At 41.1% G+C, this 15266-nt stretch overlaps 3 protein-coding genes across 3 annotated transcripts; all 3 read right to left on the minus strand.

Moving 5' to 3' along the window:
• Positions 1–4426: 4426 nt before the first annotated feature.
• Positions 4427–9672, minus strand: LOC119551368 (lipopolysaccharide-induced tumor necrosis factor-alpha factor homolog). Its single transcript, XM_037860690.1, has 3 exons — positions 9516–9672; positions 4677–4809; positions 4427–4616 (listed from the first exon to the last, which is right to left on the minus strand). The coding sequence occupies exons 1-3, from the start codon at positions 9646–9648 to the stop codon at positions 4514–4516; spliced, it is 369 nt and encodes a 122-aa protein (XP_037716618.1). The 5' UTR covers positions 9649–9672; the 3' UTR covers positions 4427–4513.
• Positions 9673–10284: 612 nt separating this feature from the next.
• On the minus strand, positions 10285–11487 carry LOC119549710 (lipopolysaccharide-induced tumor necrosis factor-alpha factor homolog). The gene is made up of 3 exons (XM_037857942.1): positions 11476–11487; positions 11270–11406; positions 10285–10589 (listed from the first exon to the last, which is right to left on the minus strand). Exons 1-3 carry the CDS (start codon positions 11485–11487, stop codon positions 10487–10489), a joined length of 252 nt encoding a protein of 83 aa, XP_037713870.1. The 3' UTR covers positions 10285–10486.
• A 2460-nt stretch (positions 11488–13947) lies between these two features.
• Positions 13948–14951, minus strand: LOC119551367 (lipopolysaccharide-induced tumor necrosis factor-alpha factor homolog). Its single transcript, XM_037860689.1, has 3 exons — positions 14769–14951; positions 14386–14518; positions 13948–14324 (listed from the first exon to the last, which is right to left on the minus strand). Exons 1-3 carry the CDS (start codon positions 14899–14901, stop codon positions 14222–14224), a joined length of 369 nt encoding a protein of 122 aa, XP_037716617.1. The 5' UTR covers positions 14902–14951; the 3' UTR covers positions 13948–14221.
• Between the last annotated feature and the right edge of the window lie 315 nt (positions 14952–15266).

Below are 15266 nucleotides of genomic sequence, written 5' to 3' on the forward strand. Positions count from 1 at the left end.
AGCATCAAGGAATACACACTGATCGCCTTCCTGGATATAGAGGGAGCCTTCAATAACGTGCTGCCCACTGCTATAACAGAATCTCTCACAGAACTAGGGGTTGGGCCGCCAATGGTGAGGCTAATACATAAATTGCTGATAAGCAGAATGGTCAGCCACACTAGGGACCTCAACCCAGATTAGACTAGAGAACAGAGGCACCCCGCAAAGAGGTGTACTATCACCCCTCTTGTGGAATATCGCAGTAAATAAACTACTGCGGATTCTGGAAGGAGGAGGTTGTAAGGTCGTGGCATACGCAGACGACGTCGCCCTCATCTTTAATGGAAAATATCCACAAACACTTTGCGATCTTATGACCGCTAAACTTAAAATACTATCGGAATGGACGATAGCGAACGGACTCGGGGTAAGTCCCTCGAAAACGGAAATTGTTCTATTTACAAATAGGTACAAAATTCCACAACTTAACCCACCCATTCTAAACAATTGTAATCTCTCTTTTAGCGATCTCGCCAGGTAATTGGGGTTAGTACTAGATAAGCGCCTAAAATGGGGCTTAAACAACCAAGAGAGATCCAAAAAAGCGACCATTGCACTTTACTCCTGTAAAAAAGCAATTGGGCTAAGATGGGGCATGTCCCCTAGAATAGTCAACTGGATATACACAGCGGTAGTCAAGCCAATCCTACTGTACGGAGTGGCTCTGTGGTGGACCGCCTTGCACAAACAATGCATACTGACTCCCCTAAACAAAGTACAGCGAATGGCGGCTTTGTGTATTAGTGGAGCCCTTCGAACCACCCCGAATGAAGCCCCGAATGCGATTTTGAACCTCCCTAGCCTGGACTTAGCAGGCATGGAAAGGGCCAAATCGGCAGCTATTCGATTGAGGAACACAGGGCAGTGAAAAGCCCAATTTTATGGCCATGCTAAAATTCTCCAGCATGATAAATCGATTCCGAAGATCACGGATCTATGCAAATCCATTGAATATAGTCACACACCCTTTGAGGCCCTGGTTCCTGATAGAGAGCAATGGGAGCAGGGCCGACCGGGCAAGACGGACGCAATCTGTTTCTATACAGATGGCTCCAAATTAGAAGGACACGTTTGCGGAGGTGTATACTCCGAACAATTAGACATCAGGAAGTCATTCAGGCTCCCGGACCACTGTAGCGACTTTCAGGCGATGGTCCACGCTATAAAAGAAGCACTATCCTGTTTAGGGAACTTTAGCCTCCAGAGAGGACACCTAAACATATATAGTGACAGCCAAGCGGCTATTAAACCGATCTACTCGACAAACACCAACTCCCGTACAATAGCAGACTGTCGCAGATCTCTCCACGAGATGGCAAATCAGCTTACTATCAGCCTAATATGGGTTCCGGGTCACCGGGACATCGTAGTCAACTTCATAGCGGACGAATTATCCAGGCAGGGCACCACCAAGCCTCTCCTCCCAGGAGAGGAGAATGTTGGTATGCCCATGGCTACTTGCAAGCTAAATATAAAAAACTACTTCAACACACTAGAGAACACCCATTGGCAAAACGCACCACAGTGTCGTATCTCTCATCAGACATGGCCTGTGATAAGCAACAAAAAAACCTCGGAGTTACTCAAACTTAGCCGCACAAAGTGTGGCATGTTGATTCGAGCTCTTACAGGCCACTGGCTTGTTGGCGCACATGCCGGCAGGCTAAAAGCCCCGCAAAATGATTTCTTCAGAAGCTGTAGGGATGAGGAAGAAGTGGAAACGGTAGAACACCTTCTCTGCTTCTGCCCAGCCCTATGCAGACTCAGACTGAAACACTTAAGAAGTCCCTTCATCGACGATCCTACCGAAATATCGGAGATTAATCTCAAAAACATAAGTGCCTTTATTAAATCTTCTGGGTGGAAGACATGCTTATCAGCTTAACACAGGCTGAAACTACTAGAAACGGGACCCTAGAGAAGGAAAAAACGAGATCATGCGGTATCACAATGGACCCATTGGGGTCTAAGTGTGTCGGACTATAGTCCGTACTTTACTATTTAAAATGGTTGCACATGTATTTGTTTTTACTTTGTTTTTAGTTGAGACTATTAACATAGTTACGTCTACTTTGTCTTTAACATTCATTCACACCAGCTGGAAGTCACTTTTAAAAAGTGCAATTTGAAAATGTTTCTTTTTAATTTGCTTATAAATACAAGCTATAGTGACGCATCAATAAATTTAATTTATAAGTTTATCAATTTAAAAGGTATATAAATACTATAAAAAAAATTCAGTAACTATATTTTTTGGGTATGATAACTATAAAAATAGTTATTTAGCTGCAATCCATGGGTTGGGTCCAATGTACCCTTTTTTATAGTTACATAACTATTTTTTTTAGTAACCCTTATGTTTAAGTGTTAAGTAAGAGTACCTGCTTAATGGACCGTTTTACTTTTATATTGGTCAATTTAACCAATCAATTTTTGTGTGTGTATATATTCCATTCAAGTCAAGTTATTGATAGATAACTTTACAGATAAGCAGGGTGATATGAAATATTGAGATGACTGAGCTTACCAGGTGAGGCACTTGATCAGAGCTATGATGTGCGTCTTAGTGGAGGTCTTCGGCTCTGTACGGGTGGTGACCTGTTGGCGACAACTGGGGCAGACCACGTTACAGGGCTCCGGACCAACGGGAAAGTTTATTTTAATCTAGGCGATTGACTTCAACCAAACATTTGTTTTATGATCTTCCCTATTTTAACAGTAAACATAAGAAACCCCAATGTACATCTGTTAAAAACAAATTAACAAATCCACACAAAACTATTTACTCGCAGTTCATTTTGCAATGTAACACTGTTCGAGTTTTAGATTCTGAATACCACGAAACGCCATAGACATGACTGTTTACTTGTTTATACTTATAATTTAAAGATATTTTGTATTTTCATTTTTCATATTTGTAATTTCATACTTTGCCAAATTTAATGCAATTTATTGACGTCAAGACAATTGTGATGTCATGCATAAAAAACTTCATTGGTAATTTTATCAAAAAATGTTGACGACTTTAACTGATTGTTCCGATTCCCATTGGACAAATTGTGATGTGATGTGAAGTACAAAATTCTTCAACATCTTACACTTAAATAAAAATACACCTATATTTATTTTTTATGCTCTGAAAAAAATTTATTGTTTGTACTCTTTGTATTAAAAAGTATCGTTATTAAATGATAAACAGCAATTTAATAACAGTTAGTTACTATTGCATTTAGGCATTTTTTAAAACAACATAAAATTAAAAACACATTTTTATCAGCGGTGCGAAGTGCTTTTAACTATTTCTGTAGCATATAAATACATATATACATTGTACATAGACGAGAATTTGGAGATAACAATATATATACACATTTTGCCAAAAATAGTAAATAAATAAATAAATAAATAATATACACAACATTCAACATTGGCTTATGGGTTGACATTTTATTTTAAGTACCCATTTTTTTTATTAATCTTTTAAAAAGCATATAAGCATCCTCACCCCCTAACTGTTCGAAACAATTATCACTGCGAATTCGCAAGAGTTTATGTGCATGAAAAATAACGATTCGGTCAGCATTGTAATCGAATTTCACAGTTGCGACTTTTGCTTTAAAAATGAACAACATTTGTTAAGGATTTCCAATACAAAAATATAAACAGGGTACCACAGAAATCACTTGGGTTATGATATCACTTTAAAATATAAGTTGTTTTATTTTACACAGTACTTTCTAATGAAGTAGTCCAGGGTATTTAAACACTAGCCTTTTTATAAAAGTATAGCTCAAGCCATTTATCTTAAGCTTTTTTAACATTTCTGCAAAAGATGTAAAGTTAAGAAAATTGGTTTTCCACCCATTCAAAGTATATTGATTTTCTAACCAAAACATGCTATTTTTTTTAAGTAAAGAGCAAACATACACAAATGGGCATCAAGATAACCCGAAACTCGATTTGATTTTACGACAACAAATTTTTTCAGGCTGATAGAAAACTCTCCCCTTAACAGGCACTCGAGAAAACGGAGATAAGACTTTTATTATATACAAATTCAACAGTGAGTCCTGAATACTTTTATCTAACTATGGTCGTTCTGTTCCATTGGATCCATAAAAAAAAAAAATAATTGGTTCTTACCAATTTTTTCTCCGATGGTTTTTGCTCGAGCTCAGGATACCCGCAAGTTTCACAAGTCGTAACGGTAGGTGTGATTATTTATTTTAATTGAATATACAAATGTGCATAATAGAATTTTTCACAATATAAACTGGGCTTATTGCAATGGGTAAGTATCCCGGTGTGCTAAATCTGATTTCGAAGATCAATAGTGGAATTCTATTGAGAATACAGGGTTTCGTTCCGCAACATTTTTCGCGTAGCATGACGTCAATATTTATATACTTGAACAAATTATATTTGCTCTTTTGAGATTTATCTTTGTAACATTTGGTTTTCGGGTGGGCTTCTAGTTCTTGTATGTGCCCACATAGGCTCCACAGCTACTGCAGGTGTGTTTGGCCGACTGGCAGGAGTCGGTGCAGTAGGGAATGCAGCAGCAGCAAATGCCCCTGAAAGACCAGATAGGTGGTATTAGTTCATTGTCAAGGCAGCAAACTCGATTCACATACCCCAGCATGCAGATAAGGAGGGCCAGCAAATGGGTTTTGGTACTTGGCTCGAACTCGACCTTCGTTTCCCTACGGACTCCGCAACTCGGACACGTGGCCACGGATGGTACACCACCCAACACATTGGGGGGTGCTGGAAAAAACCAAACAGATTTGTTAATTCCGTATTGTACACAAATTATGTTGAACCAATACTGAGCTAAAGAGCTAGTGGGATGGCTCTGAGGGCGCCGAGCTGAAGGCTACCGAACGGGTCGCAGGTTGCGGATAACGAGCGCCCTGTTTCTCCAGGGTATCTACGAATAAGCGTGGAAGTTGGACACGGCCCGGCTACCGCCAAGCCCCCAACACGAAGCGCAAATAAGTAGCCCCGGACAGTCAGCGGGTATCTGCGCCGTAGCAGTACCGACGTCGCGCTTGTGCTGCCGTCTCCGACAAATAGCTCACACACACCCCTTCCCACACTCTTTGAACCTACCTCTTCCCTACCCACACAACTCATCTCACCCCGGGCTGGACTAAGGTGTCACTCGTACCGTGCCGAGAGTCAATCTGGCTGGGAGCCCGAGTCATCAAATAACTCAGTCTCAAACGGTGAGCTCAGGCAAGTGGCGACCGCCTGTTCTAAGTCAGCCTTACCCGGGTACGGCGGATCTCTGCCCGGGTGGACCTGTCCTTTCTCCGCAGCTCGTGGGATTTAACATGGAGAACTCAACTAACACTAAACTAACAGACTGCACAAAACGAGAGCCCGACACTCTTATAAAGTCGGAAGTCGTAACCAACGACGAAAGAAAGAGCAAGATCACGGCTCTGACTACCCCAGTCCACGTGACGTCTACCCCTGCCAAGGCCAGCGAACAACGCAGCCGGCTAAGCCCAACTCGCCATAGCGACAAGCCCAAGCCTCCCACCAGCGTAGGTGTGGCTAACCAGTCACTCCAACCTGAGGGGAGCGCCAAAGCCGGTCTCGTGGTGAGTACCAGGGCAAAGGAGTTCAAGAGGGTTCCACCTAACCAGGCTGGACCTCTTGAAAGAAAGAAGGCTTCCAGGATCCTCAAACGGCTGGCCACCAATCCGATACGTGAGGATCAGACTTCGAAATTGGATTACCAGAAAATCCAAGAGGACATAGCCTGGGCGAAGGCAGTTATCCCAGATTTCGACATCGCTATGACTACCAGCAACAAGCGTGAGAGGTCGATGGAGTCAGCTCAACCAGCGAGCAAGAAGGCCAAAGTAACCAACCGCGGCACATGGTCGAGATCCTTTGCGGAAGTGGTAAAGGATCGGAAGATCATTGGAGTCATCGACCAGAGCGATGAAGGCGGAAGGATCCCAAGAAACCATTGGGGTCTGGTTAGACGGGCCCTTGCGACAGTGGCCTTGAAAGTGCTGGACGAAAACCCAGGACCGCCACCCGATTGCACAGATGCAGGGTGGTACCAGGGCAACGTAAAGTTGATCGCCTGCGAAGACGAGAGATCGGCAGCACTCTACAAGGCTGCAATTGACAAAGTCGGCGAGGTCTACCCCGGGGCCAAGCTGGCAGTTTGCGAGGCTGCAGACATCCCGTCTCGACCGAGAGCGAGGGTGTGGCTGCCGTCTGAACCATCGGAACCAGAGGCTATACTCAGCCTGCTGACCAGGTTCAACCCAAAACTTCCAACAGACGGTTGGAAGGTGGTCAAGGTGGAGAAAACCGAGCGAGTCACCATGAGCGTGGTTATCCTCCTAAACCAGGCCTGCTTGGAACCCCTCGCAGCCCAACAGCACAGAGTGAACTACGGGTTCGATAAGGTGCAGCTTCGTATTTATGACACCGATAAGATAGCGGCAGACAACCTGGCTGCCTGTGCGTCGTACGAACCCCCGAGCGACGACGAACCAGATCACGAAGAGGCCACCCTCACCGGCTACGTGTCAACCGACTCGGAGCTGACGGAGAGCCTGAAACAGCTGTGCACCCAGGACACAGCCCGACCAGGGCGCTCTGTCCTCCAGGACATAGCGGAGGAAGCGGAGGGTACCCACCCCGACCCCAGTCCCAAAGATGGTGCAGTTTCTGCAAATTAATCTGCACCACAGCAAGGCAGCATCCGCTGCCCTCCTCACCCGCCTGGCAACAGGCAACATATACTATGTTTATGCTAAGGGTTTCGTGATTTCTTAAAAGCGTGAAATAAAATTTGCTCCTGTTTATGCGACACCGCCGAATTCATGCATTCTATCAATATCAGCTGACAGAGGTGCCGGACCGGTGGAAAAAGGTGTTAGCGATTATTAAATCGATTATTTTTTCTCGATTCGCATGAAATAAACTTGCTAGTATTAAAGATAAAGTATGTGCAAGCCAGTATAACATCTTTTTACCGTCAAAATAAAAGATGAAAACTAGTTTCCATTGGCACTAAATGAACAAATAATTTGTTAAGTGTAAGGTGTTTTTATGTATTTATATCGATGTGGCAGCTCCGATAATTATATAGAGTTACCGGAGTTTAATTGTCACCAGTTCACGCTTTGAGGTTGAATTCATAGTCAACTTTCGTGTGTTGCCGAATTCACGAAATGGCGTTTATGCACACACGAATCGGCTGAAATCGCGAAATGAAAGCGTGAATTCGGCATCGCATAAACACAGTAATAGACGTAGTCCTCATTCAAGAGCCATGGATTGTTGGTAACAACATCTGTGGCTTATCAACCCCCCTATATAAGCTATTTTACACCAAGGACAAGGGTAAAACCAGAACCTGCATTCTTACAAAGACACACTTTAATACATTTCTTATTCCACAGTTTAGCGAAGGCGACCTTACCACGGTCAGACTGGAGCTAAACGAACACACCCATCACACCATAGCATCATTCTATCTGGCTCACGACTACGAAGGGCCACTACCAAACACCACTACACAACAACTCATACGCACTCACTCATCTAAGGAACTCATCCTGGGTGGGGACGCTAACTCACACCACACACAATGGGGAAGTACAAACACCAACGAAAGGGGTGAGTTACTCTACGACTATCTCCTTCAATCAAATCTTTTCATCTGCAACAAAGGTAATGACCCAACTTTCATCACTAGAAATAGGAGGGAAGTATTAGACATTACTCTAATATCTGATCCCCTACTTAACCAACTAGAAGCGTGGAAGGTGGGGATCGAACACTCATTCTCAGACCACCGTTACATAGAATTTACAATAAGTCTAGACTATCCTCCCGCCGAGAACATCACTAATCTAAGATTGACCAACTGGGGATACTACAAAAATCTCCTCAACAGGAACCTACACGCTCCCCCGACACGCATACGCAACCGTCAAGAATTAGATAACCTAGTTAACACTTTTACTGATATCTGCGGTGAGGCCTTAAAAAGGGCTTTCCCAAGTAGAACAGTCAAAACAAAGCACAAACCCCCATGGTGGAACCCAACCCTGGCGAACCTTAAAAGAGAGTGTAGAACTTACTTCAATAAAGCTTAATATAACAATAGCGAATCCTCCTGGAATTTATATCATACAAAACTATGCCTATACAAAAAGGAAATAAGAATATCAAAACGAAGTGCCTGGGCTAACTTCTGCAGTAGCATAGAATCTACTGCGGAGGCATCCAGACTCAGAAGAATTCTAGCTAAAGCTCCAGCAACCATTGGCTATCTTAAAACCAATGCTGATGGCTGGACGGAAAACAGTCAGGAAACCCTTGAACTACTGTTAGACACACACTTCCCTAACAATACCCAGGTAGTGGAGGACCTCCACATAGAGGTGAATTTAGACGACCGGAAGTGATGGCAATTCAGAAAGCCACTACCCACCTGAACACGTCTGTACATAAAGACATTGATATCTTCATCTTCTCGGATAGCCAAGCTGCCCTCAGGGCCCTCGACTCCTACACAACGAGCTCAAAAACAATCTCTGAATGCCGCAAATCTCTTAACGAGATGGCCACTCATCTGAGAATCAACCTCATCTGGGTGCCTGGGCACCGCAACATTGAGGGCAACTGCATAGCAGACGAGCTAACAAGACAATCGCCGATATCCTTCGTGATAAGGACACGGTAGGGATGCCCATGGCTACCTGCAAGCTCCATCTCAGGCAGAGATTGTATACTCTTTCCAACAACCGTTGGAACTCAATCTCAACATGCCACAATTCTAGACTCACATGGTTAAACTACAAAACGAAAAGAACAAAAACTCTCCTACAATGTAGCAGGGAGGACATCTCCACTCTCCTAAATGCCCTCACGGGCCACTGTCTTATAGGGACTCATGCGATAAGGCTGGGTCTAAGTAACCACGACTTCAGCCGCAGCTGCAAAGAGATAGACGAAGAGGAGAGCATCGAACACCTCCTATGCTTCTGCCCAGCGCATAACCTAAAGCGCTTTCAAACCCTAGGTAGCTACACACTTCCGAACCTTGCGGCCATTCAGGACGTTAGCATTCAAAAACTACTATGTTTCTTGAGAAGAACAGAATACTTCGCGAAGGCAGAAAACCCATGAGCTAGGGAAACGGATCTTTCAGAGATCATGTGGTATCACAAGGGGCCCATTGTGGCCTAAGTGAGGGGACTAATATTTAGTCTCCAACCACTCCTACCTAACCTAACCTAATACTGATAAAGGTCTTATCAAATTTTATAAAACATATACCTGCTCTTAAAGCATAAATAATCCACATATAGTATGTCAAAATTATATTTTCATCATATACATCTTTCTCAATATCAACGTGGTCTCCATAATGTTTGAGACTTCGCGTAGGTAATGTCCATTTAATAAGGTATGTATTTGTTAGTACTTACCCTGCATTATCTGAGGTTGAGTCAAAATCGGCTGGGGCTGATGCAAATTAGGATAGACCTGGGTGTTGTCAGAAGAGGGCGGTGCCTGGGGAGAATGAGTTTCCTGCTGGTCGTTCGGGAAATTCTTCTCCATTATTCGCTTTATTTATTTCCGACCGAAGTGCTACGCGGTTGAATTCAGGCAGTCGACTGAAGTGAGCTTCGCAGGCGGCACCTAAAATTCGTTTTCTGTCCGTTCTTTCCATTTGCGAGAGTGGTGGGAATTTCGTATAGCCTACGAAGCGCTCACTAAGCAATTCCCGACCAAAGCTATGTGTAGATTTAAACATGTTCTTCGGCTTATACGTATTTTATTTCATAATTCCTTATTCATAAACTTTAACAGTTATTTTTTTTTATTCCATCTCATCTTCGAAGCAAGTTTTAACCGGATACTTAGCTATTATATAGGGAATATCAGCTCTCTGTCAGTATTCACACCATTTTCGCTGCGCAGTATTTAGAATCCCCTAAGCACTGAGTCCTGTGAGCTGTGAATAATTACTTGTTGTACTTAAGGGATATTAAGTTAGAAGTGTATGAAAGCAAGTCAACTTATTCCAATACACTACAAATTCTCATACGGGGTGTCAAAGACACCCAAGTTTTGGGGGAAGCTTGTATTGATGCTTACGTACATACATTTTCCCAGAAAATACTTCCCGAAAATATTCCTGTGACACCCCTGATCATGAAAACCATTTTTCTGAAACCCAGTAAATGTCATTCGTTTCTTCCTTGAATCTTTTTATTGCTGTGCTAAGGATACAAAAGCTTAAGTTGGTACAACAATGTTTTGCGTGCTATCAAAATATTGCGTATTAAGGAATGTAAGAGAGGTAACAACGGAGTTTAAAGATGGTTTGGATTGCATTTCGTCACGGCTGCTGGCCGCAGACCACGGAAAAGCAACGACTTCTGCTATAAGTTCCTTAACGCTCGTAGGTGCCTATAAAAGCGTTACAGGATGGACAGTGATGGTCAGCGTTCCGGGCGCATTGGGTGCAGTAGAGGCAGCAAGCACAGGGCCAGCAGCTATAAAAAAATATAAGAAATAAAGTTGTTATTATTACCACGTAATCTACATACAAACAAGATTTGGTTGGTAAAATTTACCAATGCAGATAGTTCAGTAACCATACAAAATTGTACTTTACTATTTCAAATAGTTACATATGTATTTGTTTTTACTTTGTTTTTAGTTAAGACACTATTAACATAGTTACGTCTACTTTGTCTTTAACATTCATTCACACCAGCTGGAAGTCACTTTTAAAAAGTGCAATTTGAAAATGTTTCTTTTTAATTTGCTTATAAATACAAGCTACAGTGACGCATCAATAAATTGAATTTATAAGTTTATCAATTTAAAAGGTATATAAATACTATAAAAAAAATGCAGTAACTATATTTTTTGGGTATGATAACTATAAAAATACTTATTTAGCTGCAATCCATGGGTTGGGTCCAATGTACCCTTTTTTATAGTTACCTAACTATTTTTTTTAGTAACCCTTATGTTTAAGTGTTAAGTAAGAGTATCTGCTTAATGGGTGAAATTGACAATTGGATGGTTGCGGTCCGTTTTAGTTTTATACTGGTCAATTTAACCAATCAATTTTTGTGTGTGTATATATTCTATTCAAGTCAAGTTATTGATAGATCACTTTACAGATAAGCAGGGTGAAATGAAATATTGAGATGACTGAGCTTACCAGGTGAGGCACATGATCAGAGCTATGATGTGCGTCTTAGTGGAGGCCTTCGGCTCTGTACGGGTGGTGACCTGTTGGCGACAACTGGGGCAGACCACGTTGCAGGGCTCCGGACCAACGGGAAAGTTTATTTTAATCTAGGCGATTGACTTCAACCTAACATTTGTTTTATGATCTTCCCTATTTTAACAGTAAACATAAGAAACCCCAATGTACATCTGTTAAAAACAAATTAACAATTAACAAATTCATTTTGCAATGTAATACTGTTCGAGTTTTAGATTCTGAATACCACGAATCGCCATAGACATGACTGTTTACTTGTTTATACTTATAATTTAAAGATATTTTGTATTTTCATTCATTCATATTTGTAATTTCATACTTTGCCAAATTTAATGCAATTTATTGACGTCAAGACAATTGTGATGTCATGCATAAAAAACTTCATTGGTAATTTTGTCAAAAAATGTTGACGACTTTAACTGATTGTTCCGATTCCCATTGGACAAATTGTGATGTGATGTGAAGTACAAAATTCTTCAACATCTTACACTTAAATAAAAATACACCTATATTTATTTTTTATGCTCTGAAAAAAATTTATTTTTTGTACTCTTTGTATTAAAAAGTATCGTTATTAAATGATAAACAGCAATTTAATAACAGTTAGTTACTATTGCATTTATGCATTTTTTAAAACTGTAAAAGCTTTGTTTGTATCTTTTGAGTTATTAAATAATATGCGATTGGCATGATTATTGCATCTTGATTAACATAGAACATAATCCATATAGTCATTCAGGCTCAAAATAATTGAAGCCATTAACTGTTGATTTCACGTTCTTTGGGAATTTTGTGGTGTGTGGCACAAGCTCTTAATGGCCTCATAAATTAAAAACACATTTTTATCAGCGCTGCGAAGTGCTTTTAACTTTTTCTGTAGCATATAAATACATATATACATTGTACATAGACGAGAATTTGGAGATAACAATATATATACACATTTTGCCAAAAACAGTAAATAATATACACAACATTCAACATTGGCTTATGGGTTGACATTTTATATTAAGTACCAATTTTTATACTTGTTACTCGTAGAGTAAAAGGGTATACTAGATTCGTCGGAAAGTATGTAACAGGCAGAAGGAAGCGTTTCCGACCCCATAAAGTATATATATTCTTGATCAGGATCACTAGCCGAGTCGATCTAGCCATGTCCGTCTGTCCGTCTGTCCGTCTGTCCGTCTGTCCGTCTGTCTGTCCGTCCGGATGAACGCTGAGATCTTGGAAACTATAAGAGCTAGGCTATTGAGATTTGGCGTGCAGATTCCTGAGCTTCTTACGCAGCGCAAGTTTGTTTCAGCAGAGTGCCACGCCCACTTTAACGCCCACAAACCGCCCAAAACGGTGGCTCCTACAGTTTTCATGCTAGAATAAAAATTTTAACTGAAATGTATTGTTCTCATCAATACCTATCGATTGACCGAAAAAAAAGTTTGCCACGCCCACTTGAACGCCCACAAACCGCCCACAAACTTCAAAAAATCGTAAATATGATCGCGGATATCTCGGAAAATATCAAAGATAGAGAAATGGGATTTCAGATTTAGATTCCGTAGGCTTGAGCGCAGCGCAAGTTTGTCACGCGAATATGCCACGCCCACTCTAACGCCCACAAACCGCCCAAGCCTGTGGCGCCCACAATTTTCATGCTAGATAAAAAATTTTAACTGAAATGTATTGGTCTTGTCAATACCTTTCGATTGATTTAAAAAAAACTTTGCCACGCTCACTCTAACGCCCACAACGCTTAAATCTGTCTACCGCCGGTAGGTGGCGCATTTGCTGCTTGCATATCTCCATTTTCCTTTGGTCCCTTTAGCTGAGTAACGGGTATCTGATAGTCGAGGTACTCGACTATAGCGTTCTTCCTTGTTTTTATTAATCTTTTAAAAAGCATATAAGCATCCTCACCCCCTAACTGTTCGAAACAATTATCACTGAGAGTTCGCAAGAGCTTATGTGCATGAAAAATAACGATTCGGTCAGCATTGTAATCGAATTTCACAGTTGCGACTTTTGCTTTAAAAATAAACAACATTTGTTAAGGATTTCCCATACAAAAATATAAACAGGGTACCACAGAAATCACTTGGGTTATGATATCACTTTAAAATATAAGTTGTTTTATTTTACACAGTACTTTCTAAAGAAGTAGTCCAGGGTATTTAAACACTAGCCTTTTTATAAAAGTATAGCTCAAGCCATTTATCTTAAGCCTCTTTAACCTTTCTCCAAAAGATGTAAAGTTAAGAAAATTGGTTTTCCACCCGTTCAAAGTATATAGATTTTCTAACCAAAACATGCTATTTTTTTTAAAGTAAAGAGCAAACATACACAAATGGGCATCAATATAACCCGAAACTCGATTTGATTTTACGGCAACTAATTTTGTCGGGCAGATAGCCAACTCTACCCTTAACAGGCACTCGAGAAAACGGAGATACGACTTCAATTATATACAAATTTAACAGTAAGTCCTAAATATTTTTATTTAACTATAGTCGTTCTGTTCCATTGGATCCATAAAAAAAAAAAATTAATTGGTTCTTACCAATTTTTTCTCCGATGGTTTTTGCTCGAGCTCAGGATACCCGCAAGTTTCACAAGTCGTAACGGTAGGTGTGATTATTTATTTTAATTGAATATACAAATGTGCATAATAGAATTTTTCACAATATAAACTGGGCTTGTTGCAATGGGTAAGTATCCCGGTGTGCTAAATCTGATTTCGAAGATCAATGGTGGAATTTTATTGAGAATACAGGGTTTCGTTCCGCTACATTTTTCGCGTAGCATGACGTCAATATTAATATACTTGAACAAATTATATTTGCTCTTTTGAGATTTATCTTTGTAACATTTGGTTTTCGGGTGGGACTTCTAGTTCTTGTATGTGCCCACATAGGCTCCACAGCTACTGCAGGTGTGCTTGGCCGACTGGCAGGAGTCGGTGCAGTAGGGAATGCAGCAGCAGCAAATGCCCCTGAAAAACCAGATAGGTGGTATTACTTAATTGTCTAAGGCAGCAAACTCGATTCACATACCCCAGCATGCAGATAAGGAGGGCCAGCAAATGGGTTTTGGTACTTGGCTCGAACTCGACCTTCGTTTCCCTACGGACTCCGCAACTCGGACACGTGGCCACGGATGGTACACCACCCAACACATTGGGGGGTGCTGGAAGAAACCAAATAGATTTGTTAATTCCGTATTGTACAAGTATTATGTTGAACCAATACTGATAAAGGTCTTATCAAATTTTATAAAACATATACCTGCTCTCAAAGCATAAATAATCCACATATAGTATGTCAAAATTCTATTTTCTTCATATACATCTTTCTCAATATCAACGTGGTCTTCATAATGTTTTAGACTTCGCGTAGGTAATGTCCATTTAATAAGGTATGTATTTGTTAGTACTTACCCTGCATTATCTGAGGTTGAGTCAAAATCGGCTGGGGCTGATGCAAATTAGGATAGACCTGGGTGTTGTCATAACAGGGCGGTGCCTGGGGAGCATGAGTTTGCTGCTGGTCGTACGGGAAATTCTTCTCCATTATTCGCTTTATTTATTTCCGACCGAAGTGCTACGCGGTTGAATTCAGGCAGTCGACTGAAGTGAGCTCCGCAGACGGCACCTAAAATTCGTTTACTGTCCGTTCTTTCCATCTGCGAGAGTGGTGGGAATTTCGTATAGCCTACGATGCGCTCACTAAGCAATTCCCGACCAAAGCTATGTGTGGATTATAACATGTTCTTCGGCTTATATGTATTTTATTTCATAATTCATTCATTATCATTTTTTTTATTCCATCCCATCTACGAAGCAATTTTAACCGGATACTTAGCTATTATATAGGGAATATCAGCTCTCTGTCAGTATTCACACCATTTTCGCTGCGCAGTATTTAGAATCCCCTAA

This window comes from Drosophila subpulchrella, chromosome 2R (assembly GCF_014743375.2).
Source record: "Drosophila subpulchrella strain 33 F10 #4 breed RU33 chromosome 2R, RU_Dsub_v1.1 Primary Assembly, whole genome shotgun sequence".
Lineage (NCBI taxonomy): Eukaryota > Metazoa > Arthropoda > Insecta > Diptera > Drosophilidae > Drosophila > Drosophila subpulchrella.

Coding starts and splice junctions, on each gene's coding strand:
- LOC119551368 (XM_037860690.1), bottom strand. CDS start 9,648: ATGGAGAAGAATTTCCCGAACGACCAGCAGGAAACTCATTCTCCCCAG. Junction 4,810..9,515: donor TCAACCTCAGATAATGCAGG/GTAAGTACTAAC, acceptor GGTTTTTTCCAG/CACCCCCCAATGTGTTGGGT. Junction 4,617..4,676: donor CTCCTTATCTGCATGCTGGG/GTATGTGAATCG, acceptor CTGGTCTTTCAG/GGGCATTTGCTGCTGCTGCA.
- LOC119549710 (XM_037857942.1), bottom strand. Junction 10,590..11,269: donor CTGATCATGTGCCTCACCTG/GTAAGCTCAGTC, acceptor ATTTTTTTATAG/CTGCTGGCCCTGTGCTTGCT.
- LOC119551367 (XM_037860689.1), bottom strand. CDS start 14,901: ATGGAGAAGAATTTCCCGTACGACCAGCAGCAAACTCATGCTCCCCAG. Junction 14,519..14,768: donor TCAACCTCAGATAATGCAGG/GTAAGTACTAAC, acceptor GGTTTCTTCCAG/CACCCCCCAATGTGTTGGGT. Junction 14,325..14,385: donor CTCCTTATCTGCATGCTGGG/GTATGTGAATCG, acceptor CTGGTTTTTCAG/GGGCATTTGCTGCTGCTGCA.